General features: G+C 40.0%; 1 protein-coding gene across 1 annotated transcript; it reads left to right on the top strand.

Moving 5' to 3' along the window:
* The first annotated feature begins 1,585 nt into the window (after nt 1-1,585).
* HTR3B (5-hydroxytryptamine receptor 3B) lies at nt 1,586-26,856 on the top strand. The gene is given in 10 exon segments (XM_046638248.1): nt 1,586-1,616; nt 1,878-2,029; nt 15,905-15,949; nt 16,272-16,381; nt 16,783-16,952; nt 17,478-17,635; nt 26,260-26,470; nt 26,605-26,663; nt 26,665-26,789; nt 26,841-26,856. Coding segments are annotated over 10 exon segments (1,077 nt in total).
* The last annotated feature ends 796 nt before the right edge of the window (nt 26,857-27,652 follow it).

Genomic DNA, 27,652 nt, shown 5'->3' on the forward strand with positions numbered 1-27,652 from the left:
AAATGTAATTTATTATTTCTTCCCATTTTAAACAAAGAACTCTTTCCCCTTATAGTTTATTTAAGCACACTTTTTCATTTGCTTCTTATTTTCCTCCTATCTTTGATTTTTTTCTCTTTTGTTCCTAATTCTAGCTTCCAGAACTGTCTCTTTTTACCCAAAGACTTTGACACAGTCTAGAAAATATATATTTATTCATAGGGGCCCTATGAATTGTTTCCTAGCAAAGATGGCAGAGGGGAATTTGAGTCTTCCTGAGCAGAGGGTGGAGGGAACACACATTCATTGCTCAGAATTATGTTTTAACTCTGTCTCAGGTAGTTTCCTCTATTGAAACATGTACATTTCAGTATTTCCCCAAGTGGGACTTGGATTGGGAGCTTCCAAGCGAGTTAACGGTGAAGTTGCCCAAACTGAAGTTGTCAAGAAAGGCACCAGACCAGCATTGCTTTGTGCTCCTGACTTCTCTCACCTGGGGTATGCCAACAAGAAGTGGTCTCAGGTAGAGAGATTCACAGTGCATTTTTTGACAATCACAGTTCACAAAGCCGTAAAAATGATGCCTGATGCAAGTTACCCACCTTAGTCCCGCACGCCTGCATAGCTGATGCCACTTGAGGCATCTTCTTGGGTGAATAGTTAGGGAGTTAAAATGCTCATTGGATTCCCAGTTCGGATGGTAATGAGAGTGAATATTCTACTGCCCACAATGAGCCTGGAAAATCGCACCTCCAGCATCATTGTTAGCATTTTGGTCACACTGACATTGATAAGTCATCGAAATTGCTGCCTGTGGCAGCAAGCGACGTGACATCATTCATAAAGAAATGGGTATAAACAGGACTGTCGCACAGGGAGAGGATATCTCATTTACAGTTTCCTGCTGGATCCCACATACCTTCAGCAGCTCATCAAAATAACCATCAAAACCACTGAGAGCTGAGCTGAATTCACGCGCAGGACACTACAGATAGATTTCACTCACGCACTGTGGCAGGAGGTGTGCAATTTGCTTCAGTCCAATGACTTAGCGAAGCTTTGAATCCCCCAAGGGCTGGCAAAGCTTGTGAACAAAATATCTTTTTGCAATTCAGAGAAAGCCCTCACAAATTTGTCACTTCCAATTGTTGGTGCTCATTTCTTTTGCTTCCTTTCCCTTGGCCTCTCCTGCCTCAACGCCAATCACTGTTTCTCTACAAATCAAGATTCTTGGGTCATAGGAAATGGTTGTTCCCTGGAACCAGAGAAAATTTTCCCAAAACAAAGATCTCATTTTCTGACAAGTGCATTTTAAAGACAGACTGAGGGAGAAAAGAGTTTTTTTTAATTATTTGTTTGTTTTTAGAAGAAATGTAGGAATTGAAATCTCAATAACCCCATTATTTAGAAATCCACCCAGATCTTTGAGTTCATTGGTTTGTCTAGTTTATGCTTGGGTTTTCTAATTAATTGCTGACTTACAAATGGAAAAATCAAAAGAAAAATCCAAGAGGGAAGTTAATTTCTGCATTAAGTGTATAGGAAGGTTTCTTCCAGGTACCTGGAGAGGATAATACAGAAATAAAGAAAGAATTCTGTCTCCAAGATGCGTGATTGCTGTAAAAATGGAATTACAGGTATGGTTTGCGTCCACGGAGATGGGTTGATTTATTTATCTTCATAATGAGATTTCTCCATTGGGCACTTAGGCCATCAGCTTGCTTGAAATAAGCATCTGACAAAAAGCCTGCCAACTGGCTTTGAACTTAAGCAGATTGGGGTGAGCTAAAGACTATGTCCTGCTAGGAGCCATCAAGTCCTGAACAGTCTGAGATCTCCCAAAGATGCTAAGTTTCTCTTATTTTCATCCTTACAGTGATAGTTGTAAAGAATCGTAGCCATAGATACACCTCATCCCAGGAATTCTGCTCTCGATCATCTCCTCAAGAAACTATTACAGAAATATCACAAGGAAGTGAGGCGAGTTCACGACTGGACGCAGGTCACCACTGTGTACCTGGACACATTTGTCGGCGCTGTATTGGATGTGGTAAGGGCCATCTTGTCCTTTCCTCTTCCTGTTACCCTTCTGTAAAACCACCTGCCATTTATGCAAGAGCCTAGGAGGAGTTTTATTCTGAGACTCTAGTTGAGCTGGTAGGGAAGTTGTGCTAGACTCATTTTAGCAGTGAGCGTGAGGCAAAATGTTTATTAGGCAAACCACACTTTCTAGCCCCCAACTTACATTGTGAGGGGCAGATAGTCTAAAAATATGAGTTTCATGGAATCAACATGTTTTAAGAATTGTGGTCATCGATCACAGCACATATTTTATGAGTATTGCTGAAACCGAAAATGGTAATAGGTATTTTTTTCTACAGTTCACATTCCTTAGTGATAATAATAGTAGATTTAAGAAAACATTCACCGCTTACTGCCTGGAATTTTAAAAAGAGGAAAAAGTACCTTGGTATCTTGAGTTTATAGGGGACTTTTATACCTAAGGTGTTTGCTAAGGATGGTGGGAAGATTTGTTTATTAAATCATGTCTTTTCTACTATATCTGAAAAAAGGGTTGTTGAGGGAATTAAATGAGAAAATGCAGTAAAGCAGTTAGCAGAGGTCTTAGTAAGCCCACGATAAATGATGGCCCTGGCTAGTATCCCTGCTTCCTCTTTTTCCTTTTGCCTGATTACAAAGTCTCCAATATCGGTAGCTTCCAGATTTATTTTGATTTCCCTTAAAAGCAGACTTTACTAAGCTTGTTTTGTTAAAGTAGCTTAATAGCAGTTTTTCAATCCACTCCTCAAAACTTTTCTAATTGAGGTATAATATACATATATTGACATGCACAGTGTTCAGTTCAATGAGTTTTGATAACTGCCTGCACCCATATAGTCCATATCCCTGTCAATATATCAAACATTTCCATCACCCCAGAAAGATCCCTCATCTCATTTCCTTCCCAGTCAATCCCCATCCCCTCCATCCACTGAGACAACTACCATTCTGATTTCTTTCATCAAAGATTATCTTTACCAGTCCTAGAACTTCATACAAATGAAAATTTATTGTATATACTCTATTGTGTCTGGGTTTTTCACTCAGCATAGAGTTTTTGGGGGTCACTCATGTTGTGTAAATCGGTAGTTTTTCCTTTTTATTGGTAAGTAGTATTTGGTTATGGATAAACCATGATTTGTTTATCCATTCGCTTGTTGGTAGGTGTGTGGGTCATTTCCAGTTTTAGGATATTATTAATAAAGCTGCAATGAACGTTCCCGTACAAGACTTTTGATGCACGTATGTTTTCATGTCTCTTAGGTAAAGCCTAGAAGTGGAATAACTGGCTCATAGTATAGGTTTATGCTTAATGAGAAAGTGCCAGACTGGTTTACAAAGTGATTGTACATTTTACACACCCACCAGTCAGCTATGAGAGTTCCCATTGCTCCACACCTCCACCAACATTTGGTGTTATCAGTCTTTTTAATTTTAACCATTCTGGTAAGGCTGTAGGGTATTTCATTGTGGTTTTACTTTACGTTTCCCTGATGGCTAATGATTAGGGCCTCTTTTTCATGCACTTATTAACTACTTACATATCTTTCCCTGTGAAGTACCTGTTTAAGTCTTTTCCTATTTTTTTATTGGGTTGTTGGTCTTTTTGTATTATAGATTTGTAGGAGTTGTTTATATATTCTGGACATAAGTCTTTTGTCAGATATGTATTGTGAATGTCTGTGTCTTGTCTACTCATTTTTCTAATGGGTCTTAGGATGAACAGAAATATTAAAATCTAATGAAGTCCACTTTTTAATCAATTCTTTATTTATGGTTAGTGCTTTCTGGGCACTGTCTAAGAAGTCTTTGCTACCCTAAGGTCATAAAAATATTTTCTTATATTTTATGCAAGAAGATTTATAGTTTTTAGCTCCTTAGATTTAGTTCTGTGATCTATTAAGAATAAATTTTTGTGATGGTGTGAAGTAGGGGTCAAGGCTTTTGTTGTTGTTGTTTTTGTGTTTTGTTTTGTTGGGTTTTTTAGTTTTGGTTCTTGGTTTTTTGCATTTTGATAGGAGTTGTTCCAGCATCATTTTTTTGAAAAGGCTTTCCTTTCCCCCATGGAATTGCTTTGGTGTCTTGGTTGAAAATTAAATTGACAGCTAAGTTTTGGACTATGTCTCTTGAAATCAGGTAGAATAAGTCTTTGGATATTGTTCTTCACTTTTAAGATAATTTGGTTTTTTAGGACATTTGCATTTCTACATAAACTTTATAACCAGCTTGTCAATTTCTGTTTTTTAAAAATACCTTCTAGGAGTTTGTTTAGAATGGTATGGGATCTACAGAGAAATTTAAGGGAGAATTAACGTCTTAATATTGAGTTTTTCCATCCTTGAATATGGATATTCTCTCTATTTATTTGGATCTTCAACAATGTTTTGTAATTTTCAATGTAGAAGTTTTACACTTACTTCTATTAAATTTATCCCAAAGTTTTTTGGTTTTTGTGGGTTTTTTTGGTGAGGAAGATCAGCCCTGGGCTAACATCTGTTGCCAGTCTTCCTCTATTTTGTACGTGGGATGCCACCTCAGCATGGCTTGATGAGCAGTGTGTAGGTCCATGCCTGGTGTCTGAACCTTGAACCCCGGGGCCACCAAAGCAGAGTGTGAACTTAACTAAGCCACTGGGTGGGCCCGTATCCCAAAGTATTTTTGATACTACTATAAATATTACTTAACATTTTTTATTTTCTAGTTATTTGTTGTTATAAAGAAATATGATTAATTTGTGTGTTGACTCTGTATCCTGTGATCTTGCTGAATTCACTTACTAATTCTAGTAGTTTTTTATAGATTGATTAGATGTAGATTAATTGGACATATACAATCATGTCATCTGCAAATAGTTTTACTTCTGTCTTTCTAATCTATATGCTCTTTATTCTTCTTTTCTTATCTTATTGCATTGCCTAAGGTCTCTACTTCATTGTTAATAGAAGTGGTGAGAGCAGACAGCCTTGTTTGTTCCCAGTCTTAGGGAAAAATCTTTCACTGTTAAGTATGATATTAGGTATGGGTTTTTTGTAGATGCTTTTTATCGGACTGAGGACATTCTCTCCTATTTTTTCGTATGCTGAGAGGTTTTTCTTTTTAATCCTGAATGTATATTGAATTACATCAAATATTTTTTCCCTATATATTTGGATGATCAAATGAATTTTCTGTTTTATATGGTTAATATGGTAAATTATTTTGATTTACTTTAAAATGTGATACCACCTCTGCATTCCTAGGATAAACCTCATTTGATTTTGGTATATTATTCTTTTTATATGTTTCTGTATTTGAATTCCTACTTAATTTAGATTGCATCTATGTTAATAAGGGTTATTGGGCTATAGATTTCATTTCTTGTAATGTATTTGTCTGGTTTGGGTATCAGGGATATCTTGGCCGTATGTAAGTAGTTGAAAAATGTCCCCTCCTCAATTTTCTGAAGGAATTGTGTAACACAGATATTTTCCTTTCTTACTGTTTGATAGATTTCACCAGTAAAACTATCTGGGACTGGAGTTTTCTTTGTGGGAAGCCATTCAAATGTCAACTCAATTTCATTAACATACATAGGAATGCTCAAATTTTCTATTTCTTCTTATGTCAGTTGTGGTAATTTGTATTTTTTAGGAAATTCTTCTATTTCATCCAAGATGTCAAATTTATTTGTTTAGACTATTGTCTTTTTATTCTTTTAATGTCTACAGGGTCTCTAGTGATACTGCCTTTTTCATTCCCTGTATTGGCAATTTGTATTTTCTCTTATTTTTCCTTGAACAGTATTGCCAACAGTTTATCAATTTTATTTATCTTTTCAAAGAATCAAATACTGGTTTTGAATTTTCCCTTTGGTTGTTTTCTATTTCACTGATATCTGCTCTTATCTTTATTTACTTCCTTTCTTCTACTTATTTTGCATTTAATTTGTTGTTCTTTGTATAGCTTCTTAAAGTGGAAACTTAGATCGTTGATTTTAAAACTTTTTCTTTTCTAATTTTAGCATTTAAAGCTATAAATTTCCCTCTAAGCACTGCTTTAGCTACATCCTACAAAGTTTTGATACATTTTTAAACTGAGGTATAAATTACATAGAATTAAGCTCATCTTTTTAATCCAATCCCTTCCTCCTACCACCAGTCCCTGGCAAACACTGATCTTATTTTTTTTTCACTATAGTTTTGCTTTACCGGAATGATCTATAAATGCAATCATATAGTATTTCACCCTTTTTGTTTTGGCTTTTTTCACTTAGCTTAATGCCTTTGAGGTTCATCCATGCTGTGTTGTTGCATATATTAGTGGTAGTATTCCATGACACAGATGTACTGCAATTTGTTTATCTGTTTACCAGTTGTTAGACATGTGAGTTTTTTCCAGTTTGGGGAAATTATGAATGAAGCTGCTATAAACATTTGCATACGTTTTCACTTCTCTTAGATACATATCTAGGTGTGGGATCCCTAAGTTGTATGATAAGTCTGTGTTTAACGATATGAGAAACTGCCAAGTTGTTTTCCAAAGCGGCTGTATCATTTTGCTATTTCCACCTGCAATGTATGAGAGTTTCAGTTCCTCCACATAATCACCAGCACTTGATATTGTCAATCTTTTAAAATTTTAACCTAGTAGATTTGTGGTGGCAACTCAACGTGGTTTTTAACTTTCGTTTCACTAAAGACTAAGAATGTTTAACATCTTTTTGAGCACTAATTTGCCAATTGTATATTTTTTGGTAAAATAGTTGCTCAAATATTTTACCCATTTTAAAAATAGGGCTATTTATTATCTTCTTATGGAGTTGCAAGAGCTCGTTGTATACCTTGGGTCTATTTCTGCACTCTATTCTGTCCAATTAATCAATATGTTTGTTTTTACACCAATGCACTATCTCCATTCTGTAGCATTATAGAAGTCTCAAACTCAGATAATGTGAGACTTCCAATCTTGTTCTTCTGTTTTAAATTGTTTTGACTCTTCTAGGCCCTTTGTATTTCCATAAAAATTTTGGAATTAATTCATCAATTTCTATATTAAAAAACTACTGGAATTTTTATTGGGATTGCATTAAATCTACAGATCAATTTGAGGAGAATAGACATCTTAACAATAGTCTTCCAACCATGAGTACAATGTATCTCTCCATTTGTTTAGTTCCTTTTTAATTTCTCCTAGTAGTGTTTTGTAGTTTTCAGTGTTTTGCAATATTTTGTTAAATTTATTCATAAATATTTCACATTTTTGATGCTAACATAAGTAGTATTTTAAATTGAATCTGTTGCTAGCATATAAAAATACGATTGATTTGAATGTATTGGCTTTAGATCCCTTGACTCTGCCATCTCTTATTAGTTTTAGAGGCTTTTTTGTAGATTCTTTCAGATTTTCTATGTAGAAGATCATGTTGTCTGTGAATAAAGACAGTTTTATTTCTGTCTTTCCACTCTTTATACTTTTATTTTCTTTTATTGTCTGTTGCACTGGCTCAGACCTCCAGTACAATGTTGAATAGACGGTGTACTGTTCTATAAATATCAATTTGATAAACGTGTTTGATACTGTTGTTGAAATCTTCTATAACCTTTTAGTTTTTTTGTTGTTCTGTTAATTTCATAGTGAGGAGTGTTAAAATCCCCAACTATAATTGTGATTTGTCTATTTTTCTGCTGTTATTAGGCACACACACATTTAGGATTGCATGTCTTCTTAATGAATGGATTCTTTTATCATTATGAAATGCCCCTCTACATCTCTGGGAAAATTCTTTTTCTTGAAGTTTTTCTTATGCTTGCTTTTCACATGGTATATATTTTGCCATCCTTTTATTTTCAATCTACTTGTGACATTGTATTCAAAGTCCTTTCCTGGAGAGAGCATGTAGTTGAATCTTGCTGGTTTTTTTCAACTTTTTATTTTGAAATAGTTATAAATTTACAGGAAGTTGCAAATAAATTTATAGGGAGGTTCTGTACACCCTTCACCCAATGTCCCCCAATGTTAACATCTTGCATAAATATAGTACATCAATAGTAAATACTAATACTAAACAGTAAATCAATACTAGAAAATTGACATTGGTGTAATCGACAAGAGCTTATTCAGATTTCTCCAGTTTTAGAAGTACTCATTTGTGTGTGTATATGTGTGTGTGCTATGTAATTTTATCATATGTGTAGCTTTGTGTAACCACCACCACATCAAGCTACATGATCATCACCACAAGGCTCTCTGGTTCTGCTCCTTTCTAGACACAACACTTTCTCCCCCCAGTCTCTAACCACTGGAACACGTAAATCTCTTTTCCGTCTTTATAATTGTGTTAGTTCAAGGATATTGTATAAATGAAACCATGCAAGATGTAACCTCCGAGATTTGCTTTTTACATTTAGTATAATTCCCGTCAGGTTCATCCAAGTTGTTGTGTGTACCAATAGTTTGTTCCTTTTTGTTGCTGTGTAGTATTTCAGGGTATTGCTTTTTTAACCTGTTAATCTATGCATTTTAATTACAGTGTTTCTTCCATTTATCAATACCATCTTGCTGTCTAGTTGTCCCATCTGGGTTTTCTTGTTCTTCTTTTCCTCTTATCTTCCCTTATTTCAGGTAAGTTAAAGCTTTTTTATTATTTTATTTTAATTCTTCTGTCAACTTTTCAGCATCTCTCTTTGAATTATCTTTTAGATGTTGCTTTAGGGATTTCTCTGTCCATTATTCACTTAATATGGTGTACGTAGAATTAAAGTTATTACACTTCACATAAAATGTGTGAGTCTTACAACAGTAAAATTCCATTTACCTGCTCTCCTGTCTTTTGTACTATTTTGTCATCAATTTTACATTTACATACATCATATACCCATAATACAATGTTGTTATTTTAATGTATTTTGTTAAAAATAACAAAATTTCTCTTTAATTTATTTTAGTGGAGGTGTTTTTCTGTGTTAATATCTTAGTGCTATGCTATGAATCATAAACTCTGATTTTTTTGACTGAGAATTAGGCATTAAAACCGATGGAAAAATAATTTGAAACTAAAAGTATAATTGATATATTGTAACAGGATTTAAGTTATTTTTTCACCTGATGCAAGTTATTTTAGCATAATTTTCCTCCATCTTAAACGCTAATCATTATTTCTTTGTAAACAGGAACATTTAAATGATACACAAAAAATCCCCCTTTTAGCAACCAAGTTCACTTTTCCCAGCTGTATTTTCCCACTCACAGTAGTGAAAGTATTAGATCTAAGATCTTAGAAAATACTGTTTAGTTAAATAGCAGGAAATCCCCACCCCTACTCCAAAAGGCCTACAAGAAACCCCAAAAAAACTCCTTTAAATCTCTTCTCTAAATGTATGTTGAACTAGAATTTTGGAGACTTAATTTCCTGGGGCTGTATCTTCCCCTACTTAAGAAATGTTAGTCCTTGCTGTTAGTTGTGGGTGGGTTCTTATGACTGTATTGTTCATCAGACACTGTACAATGGGAAAAACATCATTTGAATAAAGACACATGAAATGAACAGTGTCATGTGAAACCTCAGGGCAGAGGTATAATCAGTCTTGAGTAAGGGATTAAGACCGCCTTCTGGGTCTCTCCTCATCCTTCCACTTTCTAGCTTCATATTGATTAAGATTAAGTAGAATTGCTCAGACTTTCCTTTAGAGACTTATCTGGAGACAAATATAGAAAAGGAGTAAAATCTTTATATTAATATTTTCCCTTGGAACAATTGTATCAGATTGAAAATTTTTGTCTAACTCTTTCTTTCTACCCCAATAAAAGAAAATAAAATCAGATTCCTTGTGGTACTTAAGGGGAACACCATTATTTTTTCAAAGATGTGTTTTTCTCCAGTGTTTTGGAATATATGAATTTTTTACTAGAATATGTTAAACATAGTATATTATTTGATATGACAAACTTTCCTTCAGAATCTGGAAAAATGTTATATTCCATCCATCTAGTTTTATCCCTATCTAATGTCTTGACCTTATCTTCTACAGGTGCTTAATACTACGATGAAACTGAACCCCTTGTTGTCTCCTGCCTGTATTCCATCCATTCTGCTGTTTCCTCCACTGACTATCTTCCTCCTCATTCTCCATCTGCAAGATAGTATAGTTCTTCAAATCTCAGCTCCTGGAAGAAATTTCCCTCAATTCTCCCAGCTGACAGTGGTCTCCTTCCTTTAAACACACTGAAGTCTGTATATTTCTTAATTCACATTTTATTTGTTAAAATGTCACATACCTTAACTTATTAACAAGCTACTTGAGGCAAGAACTTTCTTACTCATATTCAAATTTCCCACAATATGCAGCACATATTACTTCAAAGATACTGGATAGATATTTGTCTAACAAATTAATTAACTAATTAAAATATGTAAGTACCAGTTCTAGGATGATCTTTATGAATGGCTTTGTCTAATATGCTTTGCAAATGTCTCTATTCCATTCAGGTGCGCTAAGCCTAAAGTTTGTTCCAGAAGGTAGGGCCAGTTTTGAAGGACTCGATAAAATCACTCACAGATTCTGCTCAGACAAGGACACTCCCAATGTGAATAGATAACTTGTCAGATGCATCTGCCAGCAGCTGAACTGCTGGCAACTTTTGTTTGATGTGAAGAGCCTTCAGCCCAGCTTTCATCACTGCACCTCACTTCCATTACAATGTTTTGCCTCCTGTTTTGTTTATGTGAAAGACTACAGTCTTAGAATTTCTGGGTATTATGAGTACCTTAGGGAAATCTGATTATAGAGATAATCTACTCAACACTGAAGAGTTTCAATTTGTTTCTATTGAATTTTGTCAATTCCGAATCCCAGATACCTTTGTATTCCAGTCCATTGACTAGAGCCTCCCAGCCAGACGTTGAGGCATCTGTTTCTATAGTCTTCGGAACTGGGAAAGATAAATAAGAATGTGCGGGAATTATCTGTATATTTGCTAACCACCAATTTAGATCTAAATAGACTCCCTCTGTTAGGAAGACTAATGAATTCCAATTCTCTGAAATATCCTTTGCTTTTAACAAGCAAGATGGAAGGTATCTAAAGAAAAAAAAGGGAGATACACAGAGAGAAAAGCTGTGAATAATGCCACCAGAGAGCCAATTATGTTCACCAGCTGGCATTGAGAAACTTGTTTCCTTTGACGAGAAAAGATTTCAGATTTAGCCCCAAACTCCTTTTTGACTTTGCATTCTTTAGGGCTGAATGATGAATCTTCCCAGACACCCCCACAAGATGTTGGAAAATAATTCTCAATACTGTTGTTAAATGTAAGATGACAAAGCAACGGGCAAGAAGAGTTAAGGAGTCACTATGGCAGTAAATAAGAATCAACTGGATAAAACAATAGTGAAAAGGAAATATTAAAACAGAGACCTTCTCCCCAGCCACGTGACTGAGTCAAGGCGATGCATTCATGACGTGGCGTGACAGCGATAAGGACATTTCATAGCAGTAGAACTATATTTGTTGTGAAAGAGTAGTTAACAGCCACATTTCCCAGTATAAACGACATTTTAGCTTGTTCCCCCCCCCCCCCCCTTTGGTGGGGAACCCTCATTGATTGCAGCTAAGCCTAGAACTGAGCCTTTGGGCTTTGGTGGGTGAGACATGATCTATTTCAGGATCTCTCAGCTGCTGGAACTTGGAAGTGGTGTCACCTAGCTCCGAGCTCTCAACAGTGGTCTTTTTTCAACTACTAGGACCCCTGCATGGCTGATCTTGTCTGGAAGGCCCCTCTGTACGTCCTCCAAGCTCTTCCTTGGGAAAATACTTGCGAATTTGGTCTTTTCACTTTGTGTACAGCTTTAAAATCTGCCTCTCCCAAGTACCTACTTGAAGTCCATAAAAATCTGTAGAGCAAGTCTGCTCAGACCAGCCTCTGTGGAGCCACCGAAGTAAGGTCACTCCATATCTGCTCGCAATACCTTTTTCTTTCTCAAGGTATCTAGAAATGCTTATTCAATAGCAATTTGCTTTCTTGAGTGCAAAAAAAGGGAAACTTCAATCTAAAACGTTTATTGTTTTTCTTTTAAATGATGCCACCGTGTGTATGCCTGTATAGTCTGTGTACGGCACAATTCTATGTGCACCATCCACCTGGACTAAATAGCAATGGTGCCTCCGTACCCCCACCCAACTTGGATTGCAGAGTGTGGTAGTCTTGACCTTATGCACAAAGATTATATATTTTTGATATGGTGGGATAATTGGCTGGATAATTAATTTAGTATACTCTGCTCTGGGGAGAAAAATGGAGCTGTTATTTGCTTTCATGCCATCTACTCCCCAAACTCTATTATTTTACTAAAACTTGGTATTGAACTAAACATTACAGAAATAAAAAGGTCATTTACATGACTCTTTATCTTTGAAACTAAGACCCCAGGGGAAATATTTTAGGCATTTTATTTCACGTCTTCATGTTGAATTTTCTGGTCCTCTTATTCTCTTCTAAAGATGCAAGTTTTAGTCACGACTATACATGGAAAGGAATGAAAAATACAAGCTCAAGGAGAATTCATTCATAGCTTGTATCAGCCTGCTTGTAAATTCCCTGAAAATGTCTTCAAAAATGACTTTACTTTTCTTTATTACATTTTTTTAAATAGTTGAGATATAATTCAACCACAAAATTCATCCATTTAAAGTATACAATTTAGCATTTTTTAGTATATTCAAAGTTATGCAACCATCACCACTATCCAATTTCAGAACATTTCATCACTTCAAAAAGAAACCCCATACCATTAGCAGTCACACCTCATACTTCACCCCCACCAGCCCTAGGCAAACACTAACCTACCCTCTGTCTCTACAGATTTGCCTCTCCTAGACATTTCATATAAATGAAATCATACAATAAACAGCCTCTTATGACTGACTTCTTTCACTTAGCATATGCCTTCAAGGTTCCTCTATGTTGTAGCATGCATCAGTATTTCATTACTTTTTACTGCTGAATAATATTCTATTGTATGGATATACTGTATTTTGTTTATCTCATCCATTGATGGACATTTGGGTTATTTTCACATTTTGATCATGAATAATGCTACCATGAACCTTCCTGTGCAGGTTTTTCCATGATGGACTTACATTTTCATTCTCTTGGTTACACACTTAGGAGTAGAATTGCTGGGTTATATGGTAACTCTATGTTTAACATTTTGAGGAACTAATAGACTTCCAAAGTGGCCGCACCATTTTATAATCCTCCTAGTAATGGATGAGGGCTCCAGTTTCTCTACATCCTTGTCAACACTTGTTATCTTAGCCTCCTAGTTGGGTGAAGCGGTATCTCACTGTGGTGCTTACTTGCATTTTCCTTATGACTAATGATGTTGAGCATCTTTTCATGTACCAACTGATCATTTGTATATTTCTTTTGGAGAAATATCTATTCAAGTCCTTAGCTCACTTTTTTAATGATTATTTTTACTTGGATAAAATGCACATAACATAAAGTTTGCCATGTTAACCATTTTTAAGTGTACAATGCAACAGCATTAAGTACGTTCTCATTGTTGTGCAGCCATCACCACCGTCCATCTTCAGAACTCTTTTAAACTTGCCAAACTGAAACTCTGTACCCATTAAACACTAAACTCTCCATCACTCTTTCCTCTCGTCCCTGACACCCACCATTCTACTTTCTGTTTCTATCAATTTGACTACTCTAGGTACCTTATATAAGTAGAATCACACAGTGTTTGTCCTTTTGTGACTAGCTTATTTCACTTAGCATAATGTCTCAAGGTTCATCTATGTTGTAGTGTGTGTCAGAATACCCTTCCTTTTTAAGGCTAATATTATTTTGTATGTTTATATTACATTTTCTTTATCTATTCATCCATTGATGGATACTTGGATTACTTCCACCCCTTGGCTATTGTGAATAATGCTGCTATTCACATGAGTGTACAAATATCTGTCCGAATTCTTGCTTCCAATTCTTTTGGGTATATACCAAGGAATGAAACTGATGGACCATATGGTAATTCTATCTTTAACTTTTTTGGGAAGTGCCTGCCATGCTGTTTTCTGCAGCAGCTGCGCCATTTTACATTCCCACCAATAGTGTATAAGAGTTCCAATTTCTTCACATCCTCACCAACGCTTGTTATTTCCTGCTTTTTTTTTATAGTAGCCATCCTAACGAGTGTGAAGTGACGTTTCATTGTGGTTTTGATTTACATTTCCCTAATGATTAGTGATCGAATTAGTCAGCTTGGACTGCTATAACAAATACCATAGACTGCACAGATTAAACAATAGAAATTTCTTTCTCACAGTTATGGAGGCTGGGAAGTCCAAGATCAAAGTTCCAGCTGATTTGCTTCCTGATAAGAGCTCTCTTCTTGGCTTGCAGATGGCTGCCTTCTCACTGTGTCCTCACATGGAGGAAAGAAAGAGATCTTTCTCTCTTCCTCTTCTTCTAAGGCCACCAATCCTAAATGGACTAGGGCCCCACCCTTATGACCTCATTTAACCTGAATTACCTTCTAAAACCCCATCTCCAAATACAGTCACACAAGAATTTGGCAAGGACGCAATTTGGTCCAAAGCAGTGATGATGAGCATCTTTTCATGTGCTTGTGGGTCGTTTGTCTATCTCCTTTAGAGAAATGTCTATTCAAGTCCTTTGTCCACTTTTAATTTGTGTTTGGCTTTTTGTTGTTGAGTTGTAGTTCTTTATATATTTTGGATGTTAACCGTTTATCAGATATATGATCAGCAAATATTTCCTCCCATTCTCTGGATTGCCTTTTCCAGTCTGTTGATTGTGTCCTTTCATACCCATCTTTCAATTGGCTTATTTTTCTTTTTATTGTTGAGTTGTAAGAGTTTGTTGTATATTCTGGATACAAGGCCCTTACCAGATACATGATTCACAGATATTTTCTCCCATTCTGTGGCTTGTCTTTTTATTTCTTGATGGTGTCCTTTATAGCACAAAAACATTTTGTTTTAAAAACAAAAACATTTAATTTTGATGAGGTCCCATTTATTTTTTCTTTTGTTGCTTGTGCTTGTGGTGTCAAATCTAAGAAGTCATTGCTTGATTCCGAGTCGGGAAGATTTGCTCCTGTTTTTTATAGGAGTTTTATAGTGTTAGCTCTTACATTTAGGTTTATGATCCCTTTTGAGTTGTCTGTATATGGTATGAGATATTCCTTTTCTTTGAATTCCTGAGAACATGGTAGTTTTAGAATGTTCTTTACTAGATTAGATATGAAAAAATTAGTAAAGAGATTTCTTTCTTGGTTATCATTTTTGAAGACCTTTTAAAAAAATCACTGACTCATTGCAGACATAGGAAATCACACCTATTTATATCATTGAAAATATACCTCGTTTACATTTAGCTCATTCAGTCTGTTTTATAAGCAGGGAAATCCAAACATAAGGTAACTTAAAAGGAAAGGCTGTCGATAGCAGCTGAGATAACATTCATTGAAAGATTATGAATAATGTCTTGATTACAAATAAAAACTTGGTCTCATCTTTTCAGCCCAGAATTGGCTAAGACTCCATATCATTTTTTAGTCTGATTAATGGCGGAGTAACTAATTAGAGTGGGAAAGAGATGAGCAAATCATTCAAGATGTCAAGTGCAGTTGAAGTGCCATTTTGTCATAGGTCATATAATAAAGCTCATAGTGACAGGTGTGCATAATAAACAGGAACTGAGAATACTCGGATCTTGAAGAGTCAAGGTAATGTTTTTAAAATCAGCATTATTTAGTTAGATTTGATTTTCTTCCTCCGAATTGTCATAATGTTGAATTGGGCTTTGATTTACTGACGTGCTAAGATTTGGTATGGATTTTCTTTCTGCTTTGCAGGATGCACAGAATCAAAAATTAAAGCGAAGTGTATGGTACCATGAGGCAAATGATTATATCTCCTCCTGTGCATGCTGGACTCCTGATCTTGATCTCTCGCAAAATATAATTACTCTAAGGAATAGATATCATCTTCATGTTTACAGTTCCTCAGATCTACAGCAGACCTGATGTATTAGAATCCATGTAAGTGGATGGCCATGGTTTCTGGTTGGGGCCACCATCTTTAGGAGTTGGGTGGGAAATCCTCTCCCCTAACAGATAGTATACTAATAGGCTGATCAATTGGGTTATTCATCCAAATCCCTCTTTGGTGAGGTTGACATTGCCCCTTTTGATAAGTTTCCTTTTTGGCTTCTCCTAACACGTTTGGGATGATGAATTTTTATCCTGTAACTCCAGCATGTTTGATGACATTCGAGAGATCTCCCTACCTCTGAGTGCCATCTGGGCCCCTGATATCATCATTAATGAATTGTAAGTGTGCTGGGATACATTTCTGTGGAGTTTAGACTGCTTAGAATATGCAGGCCAGTGCTGTTTACTTTCAGCCATTGTTATTTTTTGTTTCCCAACTTGAAGAGGAGAAGAGGAGCATGTTATTGGGAATATTCAGGTTAGAAGTACCACAAGTTGACATCATTTAAGATTTGGATTTGATTCCTAATGCTTGTGTTATAACATAGCAAGTAAATTAACATATGAGATTGTCATTGCTGAACCCATCTCTGCCAGGGTAAATTATCTCATGGGAAAAGTGCTTCTGTCTTGGCACTTCTAGGCTAGTCCTGAATGTCATCATCACTACCATCTCATAATTATTTGTTTGTGTATTGAAATGACTAAAGCTCTCTCTGTAACTACAAAACTTCATATAGTGTGGACAATGAAAGGTCACCCAACCTTCCCTATGTTTATGTGAACTCATCTAGGACAATTAAGAACTCTAAGCCCATCCAGGTGGTCTCTGCACGCAGTTTAGGGACATACGCTTTTCTGTTTGATAGCCAGAATTGCAGCCTAACCTTCAATAGCATTCTGCACACAGGTAAACCATGAAAGGTACAGTCTGCTAGCGGGAAACATGCCTGTGCTGGGTTGGCACACATAGGTGAAATTATATTATGCCATTCCTCAGGTCTATTTTATTCTTGCACGTAATTGACTTTTTACAAATCTAAATCTCTTCCTGTTGTTATTTGGCTCCTGCTGTAATTCAGACCAAGTACAGTATTGTGCCCAGATGTATAGCCCGTTGCTGTTGTTGGTTTGGAAATACAATATTAGGCCTCCACTGCCAGTGAGAATGTTACAGAAGTCACAGGAGCAGTGCCGTCGTTCTATGGATAGTGAAATCTACACCCTAAATTCATAGGGGTTTTTTTCATGGCTAGAAAGATCTTATTCCGCACATCTACCCCTAATTCAAAATGGTTATGTTGAACCTCATCTCAGTAAGACTGTACATCTGGGGGCAGGAGTAAAAGGAAGGATTTGATCAGGAGTTAGAAACATGAGTTGATGTTGGTGTCTCTCTCTTTACAGGGAAGTCGATTGTTTCTGCTGTTCTCAGTGGATGATATGGACCTGGCCTTCCTCAGGAGCAGAGAAAACATTAAGCATGACAAAAAGGCATTTTTGAATGACAGTGAGTGGGAACTTCTTCCTGTGCCCTCAACATATAGCATCCTGCAGAGCGGTGCTGGAGATTTTGCACAGCTTCAGTTTAATGTAGGTCCTTTCCCTTCCTGACCTGTTGCCCACTTCTCTGTAATCTTTGGCCTTCTCTATTGGAATCTCTGCTCTGTTACATAGTCTCATTCATTATCATCCAGGAACAACTGATTCGGATGGCTCTGGACATCCACTTGCATCCCGGCATTTCAGAGACCAGAGATTCAGTCACAGATCTCAAGTTCCTGCTGTAGGTATTTCATACGTGAACATAAAGACAATGGTTTGGAGACCTGAACCACCTACTCCACAGGAATCTTCAAGCCTTTCAATACAAACTGACATCCTCATTTCTAACTGCTACTGAGAGAAAAGAAAAAAAAGAGAAAACCCACACACAACAACGACAAATTCAGAGAAGAGTGTTTCTTCAAAATTATTGTCCTGTTTTTAATTGAGTAAATTATTAATTAATTCCAGATGCAGATACATAAAATTATTATATTATTAACTTGAATATTTTGAGAAATTAGCTAACAAATCACCTGCAGGATCCTCAGAGACCACTGGTAGTTTCTGGACCGGAGAGAACGACGGTCCTAAAAGGACGTGATGAGAACCCGAACTTCTCAGATGCGCCACTGGGAAGGCTCTTGGTTGCATTCTTCAGAGGGAAATTTGTCCAGCAGGAGCCTGAGCGGCAGTGGGAGGGTAGGACAGTGAAGCCTGCTGCTGTGCACTCCAGAGGCACCACTCTCCCTTCCCTGGCCCTCCTGGCAAGCCGTCCTGATACGTGGTCTGCAGCAGGTTCATGCAACCGGTAGACTCACATCATTAGTAGTCAGCTCTGCTTTTCTGCACAAAGTTAGCTAAGGTGGTAGTAGTTGGGGTAGGTCTTTCATGCCAGGTAATGGATCCAATTGAAAAACAGAGACTACAGACAGGTCAGGATTGCACACAAGATGAATTCTCCTGGAAACAAACCTTTTGAATAAAAAGGAAAATTCAGACAAGACTAAGGTGCTATGGTTACAATGGATAATTATATGCCAAGGGTGGGTGGTAGTGAAATAAGCTATTATTGAGGGCACACATGAAGCTCTGTGGGTTAAAAGGTGGTGTGTGCAGCTTTCCAGCAAAACTCTTGTTAAATCAGGGCCTCTTAGAAACAGCTGTGTTTTGAACCTGACTAACGTCTAATGCTGGGTCCTAGCTATTTGCGACTCACACCTTCCTAGCGGTGGGGTTTGGGTTCTTGCCTATTCTGCTTGGGTTTTAGCAAAGCTTGCATTGTGGGTTTTTTGTCCACTTTTTTTAGCGAGGGAAAGGGAGGGGTAAAAAGAAAGCTTTTTTAATTTCAATGAGTTTCTTGGCTAAGAGTAAACACCTCATTAATTTTAAAGATATCAGCCCGCAAACATTATTAATGCAGCCCGAATAATGGAGAGCATTAAAGGGAAATGTGAGGGAGTAGCACGTGCGAGGTGGAACACCGTCACCTACCAAGCGCTCCGGAGAACGCTGCACACACCATTACCTACACCGCACGGAGGAGACAAACAAAGGCGAGAGACGGGGCAGGTAAACAGGAGTGTGCCTGCACACCCACACACGCGCACACACGCTCTCACTCTCTCCATAGGGCAGCCATTATTTGTAGTTCCCTGTCACCCTTCATCCTAAATATTAATCTGTCTTCTCAACAGTGGCAAAGTTTTTCTATGTACGAGTTCCATTACTAAATATGATGAAGAGGTGTAGAAGATTGTTTAAGGAAGCAGAGGACCTCAGGAGACAGTTTCCCATTCCTTTGCTCTGTTCACGACCATGCTGCTTCTCCATTCACAGCATTGACATCGAGGCGTGCTGGAAGTGGGCATGTTCATGTTCTTGGAGCTTTTCCCTGGTCCCTTTGCCCTGGGGGCTAAGGTGGGTTATCTAGCAGGGCTGGCTTCCACCCTGACCCTCGGGAAAAGAGTAGGGAAAGAATCTGGAGTAGATTCACAGATCATATTTGGTCGGGCAGGGAGCCAGACTCAGGAGTGATTCTGCACATTTAAGAAAGCTTAAGAAAGACTTAAAGTAGATTCAGTGACTGTCCTGGTTCTCTGTCTCCCTCAGCCTCTCTCACCTCCGTGCCTCCCCGTTCCTGCTGTGTGCACCGTGGTGAGGCTCATGTTCTCTTACTCCGTGCCAGACATCCTACTCTGAATTTAGCAGCCGAGGCACTCTGGCGTCCTTCAACAGCCCTCGGCCGATGACGTGAAATTCAGAGCCTGGTTCCATGCCAACATGGGGCCTGCCAGGGTCCCAACGGCAAGGGGCCATCTCCCTCTTAATCTAATCTCCTGCTGTGTTCCAGGCCAGGCTGGGGCTGGGGATAGGTGGGGTAGGCAGGAGGAACAGTGACTTATTCTAAACATGTCTTCACCCTGGGCCTGAAGTACACTGCTGCCATTGATGCTAAGCCCAATGCTCCAGATGCCCTGTTAGTGTCAGCTAATGTGCGATCATATCTGTGGGCTCTAGGGCACACGCTGTTTATGAGGAGGCACCACTGACGCTTTGGAGTCAGGCTGCATTCCACAGGGAGCCCGGGGCACAGGCATTTCTTCCTACAAGGATGTCTGTGTACAGCCTGGCATCCAGCAGCCACGGGAGGGGAGGTTTCCTCCAGAACATTATTGGAGTTGCTGGTTCCCAAAAACAGCAGGGTGAGCATTCGATTTCTGTATGGTAATGTTCTGTTTTGTTTTTTTAAAGAATGGAGGTAGAGTGGCCGGCCCCATGGCTGAGTGGTTCAGTTCGCATGCTCCACTTCCCCAGCCCAAGATTTCACTGGTTCGGATCCTGGATGTGGACCTGGCACCACTCATCAAGCCATGCTGAGGTGGCATCCCACATGGTAAAACTAGAAGGACCTGCAAATGGAATATGCAACTATGTACTGGGAGGTTTGGAGAGAAGAAGAAAGAGGAGGAGGAGGGAGAGGAGGAGGGGGAGGAGGAGGAGGAGAAAAAGAAAAGAATGGAGGTAGAAGTGGGAGTAGGTAGGAATAAAATTTAAGAACTCACGTTGGATGGAGCAGGGTGGACAGCTGTGGGAACTAAAGTGAGTCCAACCACAGATATCCTCACACTGAATAAGGTGTTCACTCAGGCAGGAATTGGGAGGCCTATAGGGGACTCCTAGAAAAATTCAGAGGGGCTTTTGAGAGAGAAATGTGCCTCATTTATTCTCTTTTTCTGACATAATTTTCCTTTCCAGGTTAGGGTAATTTTGTTGAGGTAGCCACTGAATGCAGCTCATACACTTGACAGAAGATCCTCCTGAGCTCCCCCAGATCACTCCAGAGAGAAAGAGAAAGAGACAGAGAGAGAAACAGAGAAACAGAGAGAGGGAATGAGAATTCAGAGCCCTGGAAACCTTTCCAGGGTCACTCAAGGAGTCCTGGACCCAGCCCAACCCGTGGCCAGATCCAAGAAAGTCTCTGGTGCAAGGATCTTACGTAAATGGCAGCAACTTTCCCCTTCTTTCGGAACTGGGAATGTTGAGAGGGGCTTGGAAGAGGAGGAAAATGGGCTTCTGTATGAAGCGTGAGTCTGGGCGTCAAAATTCCAACTATGTCATAAAGACGGTCATGCAAAATTGAGTACTGGTGGGGTCTACCATCAAGGAGGCAATTAGAGGCTAACCTTGGGGCCTATTCCATCTCCAAGGAGCTCTCCACACACACATTCTGAATTAGATTGATCTCTTTCATTAACATCAATAGGCTCCAAATACCTTTGTGTACTTATTATTACCTGGCTTTAATGGATAATGAAATTGTGGCATAATATTGCTAACACCTGAAGGGTGTCTAATGGAGAACACGGACTGAAACTAAAGTGCTTTTTCTTCCTTTTCTGTGGAATTTAAAGGCACCAGCTCCTTTAGTCCGTTAGAAACGATGGGCTCTAGGTAGGGGCAGTTCTGCAGAGAGCAGTGACATACCTTCCCTCAACATAAGCAGGGGTTACTGCCTTTGGCGTCACCCCCAGAGAGGTAGCCGTCAGAGGACTAACCTCAATTGGAGAGCCCCCATTTGGGCTAACTCCATTCTCCCACCCTGTTGGAACTAAAAGTAGCATTATTAACACACTGTAATACAACTCAACGCACATCTGTTGAGCTATTACAATATGCCAGGCTCAATGGTAAGCACTGAGGACACAAGCATGAATAAAACGAGACTCCTGATATCAAGAATTTCAAAACCTGCCCAGGGAGACATAATAACAATAACTGCAAAACCGAGCACTTGCTCTGCGTCAGGCATCATTTTAAGTTTGTACGCACAATCCTGACATTTCTGTGAGATGGGTACTCAAGTATCTACATTTTTACAAATGGGTGAATTGAGGTGCGGAGAAGTTAAGTAACTTACCCAAGGTTACAGGGTGACTGGTGAAGCCCGGACTTAAACCCAGGCAATCTGACTCCAGAAACTATGTGCCTAATCCTTTATGATGGTGACACACAACTAAACATAACGCAGTGTGTTCCAGCCCATTCTTTGGCATCCATGCACTGTGTGTTACTGGGCGAGTCGCCTGTATTCGTTTCCTAGGGCTTCTCTAACAAAGTACCACAGACTGGGTGGCTTAAAACATAGAAATTTATTCTCTCACAGTTCTGGAGGCTAAAAGCCTGAAATTAACTTGTTGGCAGGGCTGGTTCCTTCTGGGAGCCCTGAGGAGCATGCCTCTCTCCTAACTTTTGGTGGTTGCTAGCAATCTTTGGCGTTCCTTGGTTTGTAGATCTATCACTCCAATCTCTGCCTCCATCTTCACTTGGCATTCTCCTTCGTGTGTCTCTTCTCTTCTTGTAAGGACACCAGTCATATTGAGTTAAGGGCCCACCATACTCCAGGAAAACTTCATCTCAACTAATTAGATCTGCAACAATCTTGTTTCCAAATAAGGTCACATTCTGAGCTTCTGGGAAGGACAGGAATTCTTGGGGGCATTATTCAACCCAGTACAGTCTGCTGCCCTCTGGCACTCCAAAACTCATGTCTGTCCCATGCACAAAATGCAGTTGCTCTGTCCCAACATCCCCAAAAGTCCTAATCCATTCCAGCAGCAACTCTAAGACCAAAATATTTCTAAACCCAAAAAAGTCCAAATATCATAATCTAAATCAGGTGTAGACTCTGGTTATGGTCCATTCTGGGGCAAACTTCCTCTCTGTCTGCAGGCTTGTGAAATATCTAACTACCAGAGTCTGGTACCTGATCCCATAAGATGTCGGGGGGGAAGGGCAGGGACCTGTCCTGTTAACACGTCTCCCTCCAATATTGAGGATAGTTCCTGACACTCTGTTCATGCTCAATTAATGTTTCTTGAACAAAGGAATAAAGGGCTTTGAGGATCAAATGAGATATGAAAACAAAACATTTCTAAAGACTGTGATAAAATTAGAGTTTCTTTAGGCTGCGCTTGGCTTGTAGAGAAAATTAGTTTGGTCCATAGGTAATATCACCCCTAAATCAACCTAAAGAAAAAGGCAGGTCCTTTGTTCTTGAAGAAAACCAAAGCCGCAGGTACTATTTGGTCTGTCTTAGGAGTGGGAACATCCTTGCTAAAGGCAGGAACATGGATGAAGTGGTTTTGGACGGCCTGTCTAGTTTTACTCCTGTATAAGCCAAACATAGATGGAGATTTCTGCTTTATGTTACCACAGAAGGTAATTTTCTGTTTTTATACTTACATATTTCCTCTCTACTTTCAGCTACTGTTGATATCCAGTGAGGAATATCCTCTCCTAGGACCGGGTACATAATTTGTGGGGCCTAGTGCAAAGTGAAAAGGCAGGGCCCTCTGTTCGAAAATTATTAAGAATTTCAAAATGGCACCAGCAGAGCATTAAACCAAGTGTAGGGCCCTTCTAAGTGCTTGGCTCTGTGCAACCACATGGGGTGCATGCCCATGAAGCTGTTCTGCCTCCCAACATCTTAGCTCTTGCCACACCTCTCCCTTGGCCCCTTGGGGAATATGTGGTTTGATAAAACTGCACTTTCTGGAAATCAGGGACGCTCATAAGCCACAGTGCTCATCTTTGGTTCTGGCCCAGATTCACATTCACTCTCTGCATCAGGCTCTGTGTGGAGAGGAGTCATCGCAGCACGTCTGTTTACACAGGAACTTTATTTAGAGAGTACGGCAGCTCATCTCAGTTGTACCCAAGGTGTTTGGCACGGCAAAAGTAAACTGCTGTCTAAAAAAGGGGAAATCAAGGCATGGAGAGGTCAAACACCTTACCCAGGATCACTTAAACTGGCACATGTAGACAACTTGAATTGAGGGCTCAGGAGCTCTGTTCCTTTGCCTCTAAGCCTGGGTGGTTTTTTTCACTTAACATGTCCTCTTGTACTTTTCTTTAGGGTGGTATTCTTGGATTTACATCTCCTTCATGTAATATCCACCGTGAAGTCTCGACAGGGTCTTCCTGCTTCTACCCACCAGAGACAGCAGGCTTGGTTGCCCCCAACCACCCCCTATAGCCAGACCACCAATAGCCCAGGCTGGGCCCACAATGCAAGGCCCCCTGTGGACTCTAACCATTTGACTCCCTTCTTACTGCCCCCACCTGACCACAGTGGTCTCAGTCATAGCATGACGAAGGGAGCTAGAGAGGTGCAGCTTGATGACAGCTCGTGTTGTTGTTGTTTTTCTTGTTGACTGCACTTTGGTAGAAAGGTATTTTAACCAAATTATTGCAAAGCAGTAATTGCTGCTCCTGTTTAGATATTTGCAGCCAATCGTGTTTAATGTGAAAGACAACAGCCAGACTACAGTCCGCCAAACAGCTCCAGCCTGCCAAGCTCCACTGCGTCGGGATATGCTCTCAGACCCGTTGGCTGGGGAGCCCCCACTCTCATCAGCCAGGTGATATCTGGTCTCATCCAGCCAAGCTCTGCCCCTGCCACCTTCTGCTCCATCCCTGGCCTCTGCCTTGGCTCATTTCTATGTGAGTCCCTTCCAGAGAGGGAGACAGAGACGAGGGAGAAGAACTCACAACTCAACTCAGAGTCTGCTCAGATCAAGAGGACGCTGTACAGGAAAGAACACCGGGTTTGGAATCAGAAGATGTGGGGCACATCCCAGCTCTGCCACTGACTCAACTTACTTAAGGGGCTGAGCTTTGTTTTTAAAAATCTATGAAGGGGGGATGTTTTATTACCTGCTAACAGGCTCACAGTGAGGATTAAATAAATCACATCACAGGTGTAAAAGCATCAGTTAGCACACCATCTGACTCATAGAAAGCATTCATTTGTTCGGTGAATCAGAGAAATGGGAGATTTCGCACATTATTTTTTTCCAAATCTGACAACAAAAGGTCCAGAACATCCATTTGTTCAGCAAATATTTATCAAATACTGTAAGATAAGTATTCTTTTTTGGCCCTGTGAGGGGTTAAAAAAAAGTTGCTGCTCTCACTCTCAAAGGGTCCACAGCCTGGTGGGACAGTAGCCCTGATATTTCCTGGTTTCTCTCCAGGAAGGATGAAAACAGAGCTTGTGTTTATTAAAGACACTTCCTATCACCATCCCAGAGAAGTTAGGTATAAAAAAAATGGCAACAATCATTGTAATTTTATGAGACTCAAATTCCCAGCTGCAAAACCCACTCAGCAGCTCTGTGCGCCCAGCCATACCACAGGCTCCTCGGATATCTTCAGCTGGCCCCTCGCTCAGATCCACATTCCGCCTTCGCCTCCTGCTCTGTGCTGCTGGAGACTGGGCGGCGGCCTGCAGACATGGGACCTCTGGTCATGTTTGGCCGGTAGAGGGCAAGGGGAGCAGTGGCAGGAGATGGGAGGTAGGGAGAGTGAGTAGGGAGCTTCTCTCTCCATTTCCTTCCCTGTGGAGTCCTCCTGCTGGCTATGCCCCTAAGGGGAAGCCACGACTCCTGTCTGACAGGCCTCTCTCTTCTCAGGCTCCAGTAACATTCCCAGCCCTGGGCCCCTTCCAGCTCACTCAGTGCCCCTGCCCTCTGCAGCACTGCCCTCCTGTTTCCTTATGTCTGGCCCACACCCAGTCAAGCCCGCCTCAGATTTCCCAATTTAATTGCGCTATTTCTTCCCGCCCAGACTCTGACAGATACGCAGGTGCTAAGGCACTCGCATTCCAAGTAAGAGGATAGACTAAACCAAAAACAGTACAATATATTGCATAATAAGCAATTTAAGAAGAAAGATTTTGGTGTAAAGCTGGTTTTAAAACAGTTTCTCACTCACCAGCTGTGTGAGTTTGGACAAGCAATTTCATCTCTATGAACCTCAGTTTCCTTGCGTGTAAGATGGAGGTGATGAGACCAGGCCCTTAGAGCTGTTGTGAGGACTGAATGAGATGAAGCATCCAACCAGTGCCTGGGCTCCAACAAGCGGTAAATAAATGGTAGCTGCTTCCTATTATTACAATTATTAATAATATTAATATTAGCTCTACATAAAAGCCTAAAGGATTTTTTTTCCTATTTTCTACATCACAAAACAATCTCCTATTTCTAAACTACATAGACTTTTCACATTATGCAAACATGTTTGGACTTCAGGGAGCGTTCTTGGCTATGGATTTGGCCAAACATTGTTGTGTTGGCTTAGACCCTCTTTTCAACAGATTCCCTGGGCAGGTGGTGATTCTCAGGTGCTCACTGGTCTATGTCGTGAGGCTGCCGATTCCCAGCATCTTCCTCATGCTTGTGGACCTGGGGAGCTTCTAGCTGCCACCCACCTGCTGTGCCAGGACTGTGTTCAACACCAGCGTGCTGGTGGGCTACACCGTCTTCAGGGTCAACATGTCTGCTGAGATGCCCAGGAGCACAGTGAGCACCCCTCTGGCTGGTAAGCAGCCTTGGGATTACCAGACCCCCATGTATATAACTCCCCTCAAAGATCTGATGCTGCATTTCAGACGAGGAGAGGGAGAGGCCCCAGAGGCTCAGACGAACTCCACCTCTCCTGGTTCCTTCCCTCAGGGGTCTTCTTCACAGTCTGTATGGACTTCTTGGTTCTCAGCTTATCTAAGTGCATCCTGTTTGGTCAAATTCCTCCACAGTGAGCAGCACAGTGGGCAGGAGCAACCCCTCTTGTGCCTTCGAGGGGACACCAATGCTGACGGGCCGAGAATGGATCCCAGGGCCCCAGCTTGCTGTAGTAACAGGTTTGGGAGAAGCCTTGAGGACCCTACCCTGTCTTGCTGTTTCACCCTCAGCACCGGTTCCCACTGATGGAGCGCTAGGCTGTGTGAACAATTTGAAACTCCTGCTTCTTATCCTCTGCACTGCATTTTACATTATCATTCTGGGGATGGAAGACCACTTCCTGCTGGCTTTCCAGAAAGCCTCGTTTTAGCTTGGTGGTAGGGCCCTCAGTCACCTTAGTTTTTTTTTTTTTTTTCCAATTTCAACCAATTACCTAAAGTGACTGAGTTAATGACTCCAGAATAGTAGAGTGCTGGTGCACTGACACATGGAGTTTGTATAAATTTGGGTTCTAGTAGCTTAATATGAAAAAGTATAAGAATCATCTCAGCCCCTAAACTCAGACTGAGCCAATGTGGGCTGGCCCCTAGCTTAGAAAATCTCCTGGGTGGATCAAGCCAAGACATCCTACTTATACAAGGCAGCTCTGTGCAGCTCAGCACAGCCTTGCCTCTCCTCAGCAGATAGAGAGAGTCCCCAACCCACTGCCCAGGTTTGCCCACAACCTTCCTTGAAGGACCAGGCCATCAGCTTCAGGGAAGTCCAAGGGGGCCTCAGAAGCCTCTGGCTCACCTAGGGTTAAAAAGCCCTTGAGTCCCCATTGCCTCTTTTCATTCAGCCCAGGTACTCACACCTAATGGGCTCCTGAATGACCCAGGAGGAATGCAGTCATGATGAAAATGTATGAACAGTATGAGGTAGACAGTGGAAAGTAAGCCTGCCTTCTTATCTGAGTTCACTCCCCAAAAGCAACGACATTAGCAATCTTTCTTTCAGAAAATTTCTAGGCATACAAGTATATATGTATGTTTTAACAATTTTT

Source organism: Equus quagga, chromosome 14 (genome assembly GCF_021613505.1).
Source record: "Equus quagga isolate Etosha38 chromosome 14, UCLA_HA_Equagga_1.0, whole genome shotgun sequence".
NCBI lineage: Eukaryota > Metazoa > Chordata > Mammalia > Perissodactyla > Equidae > Equus > Equus quagga.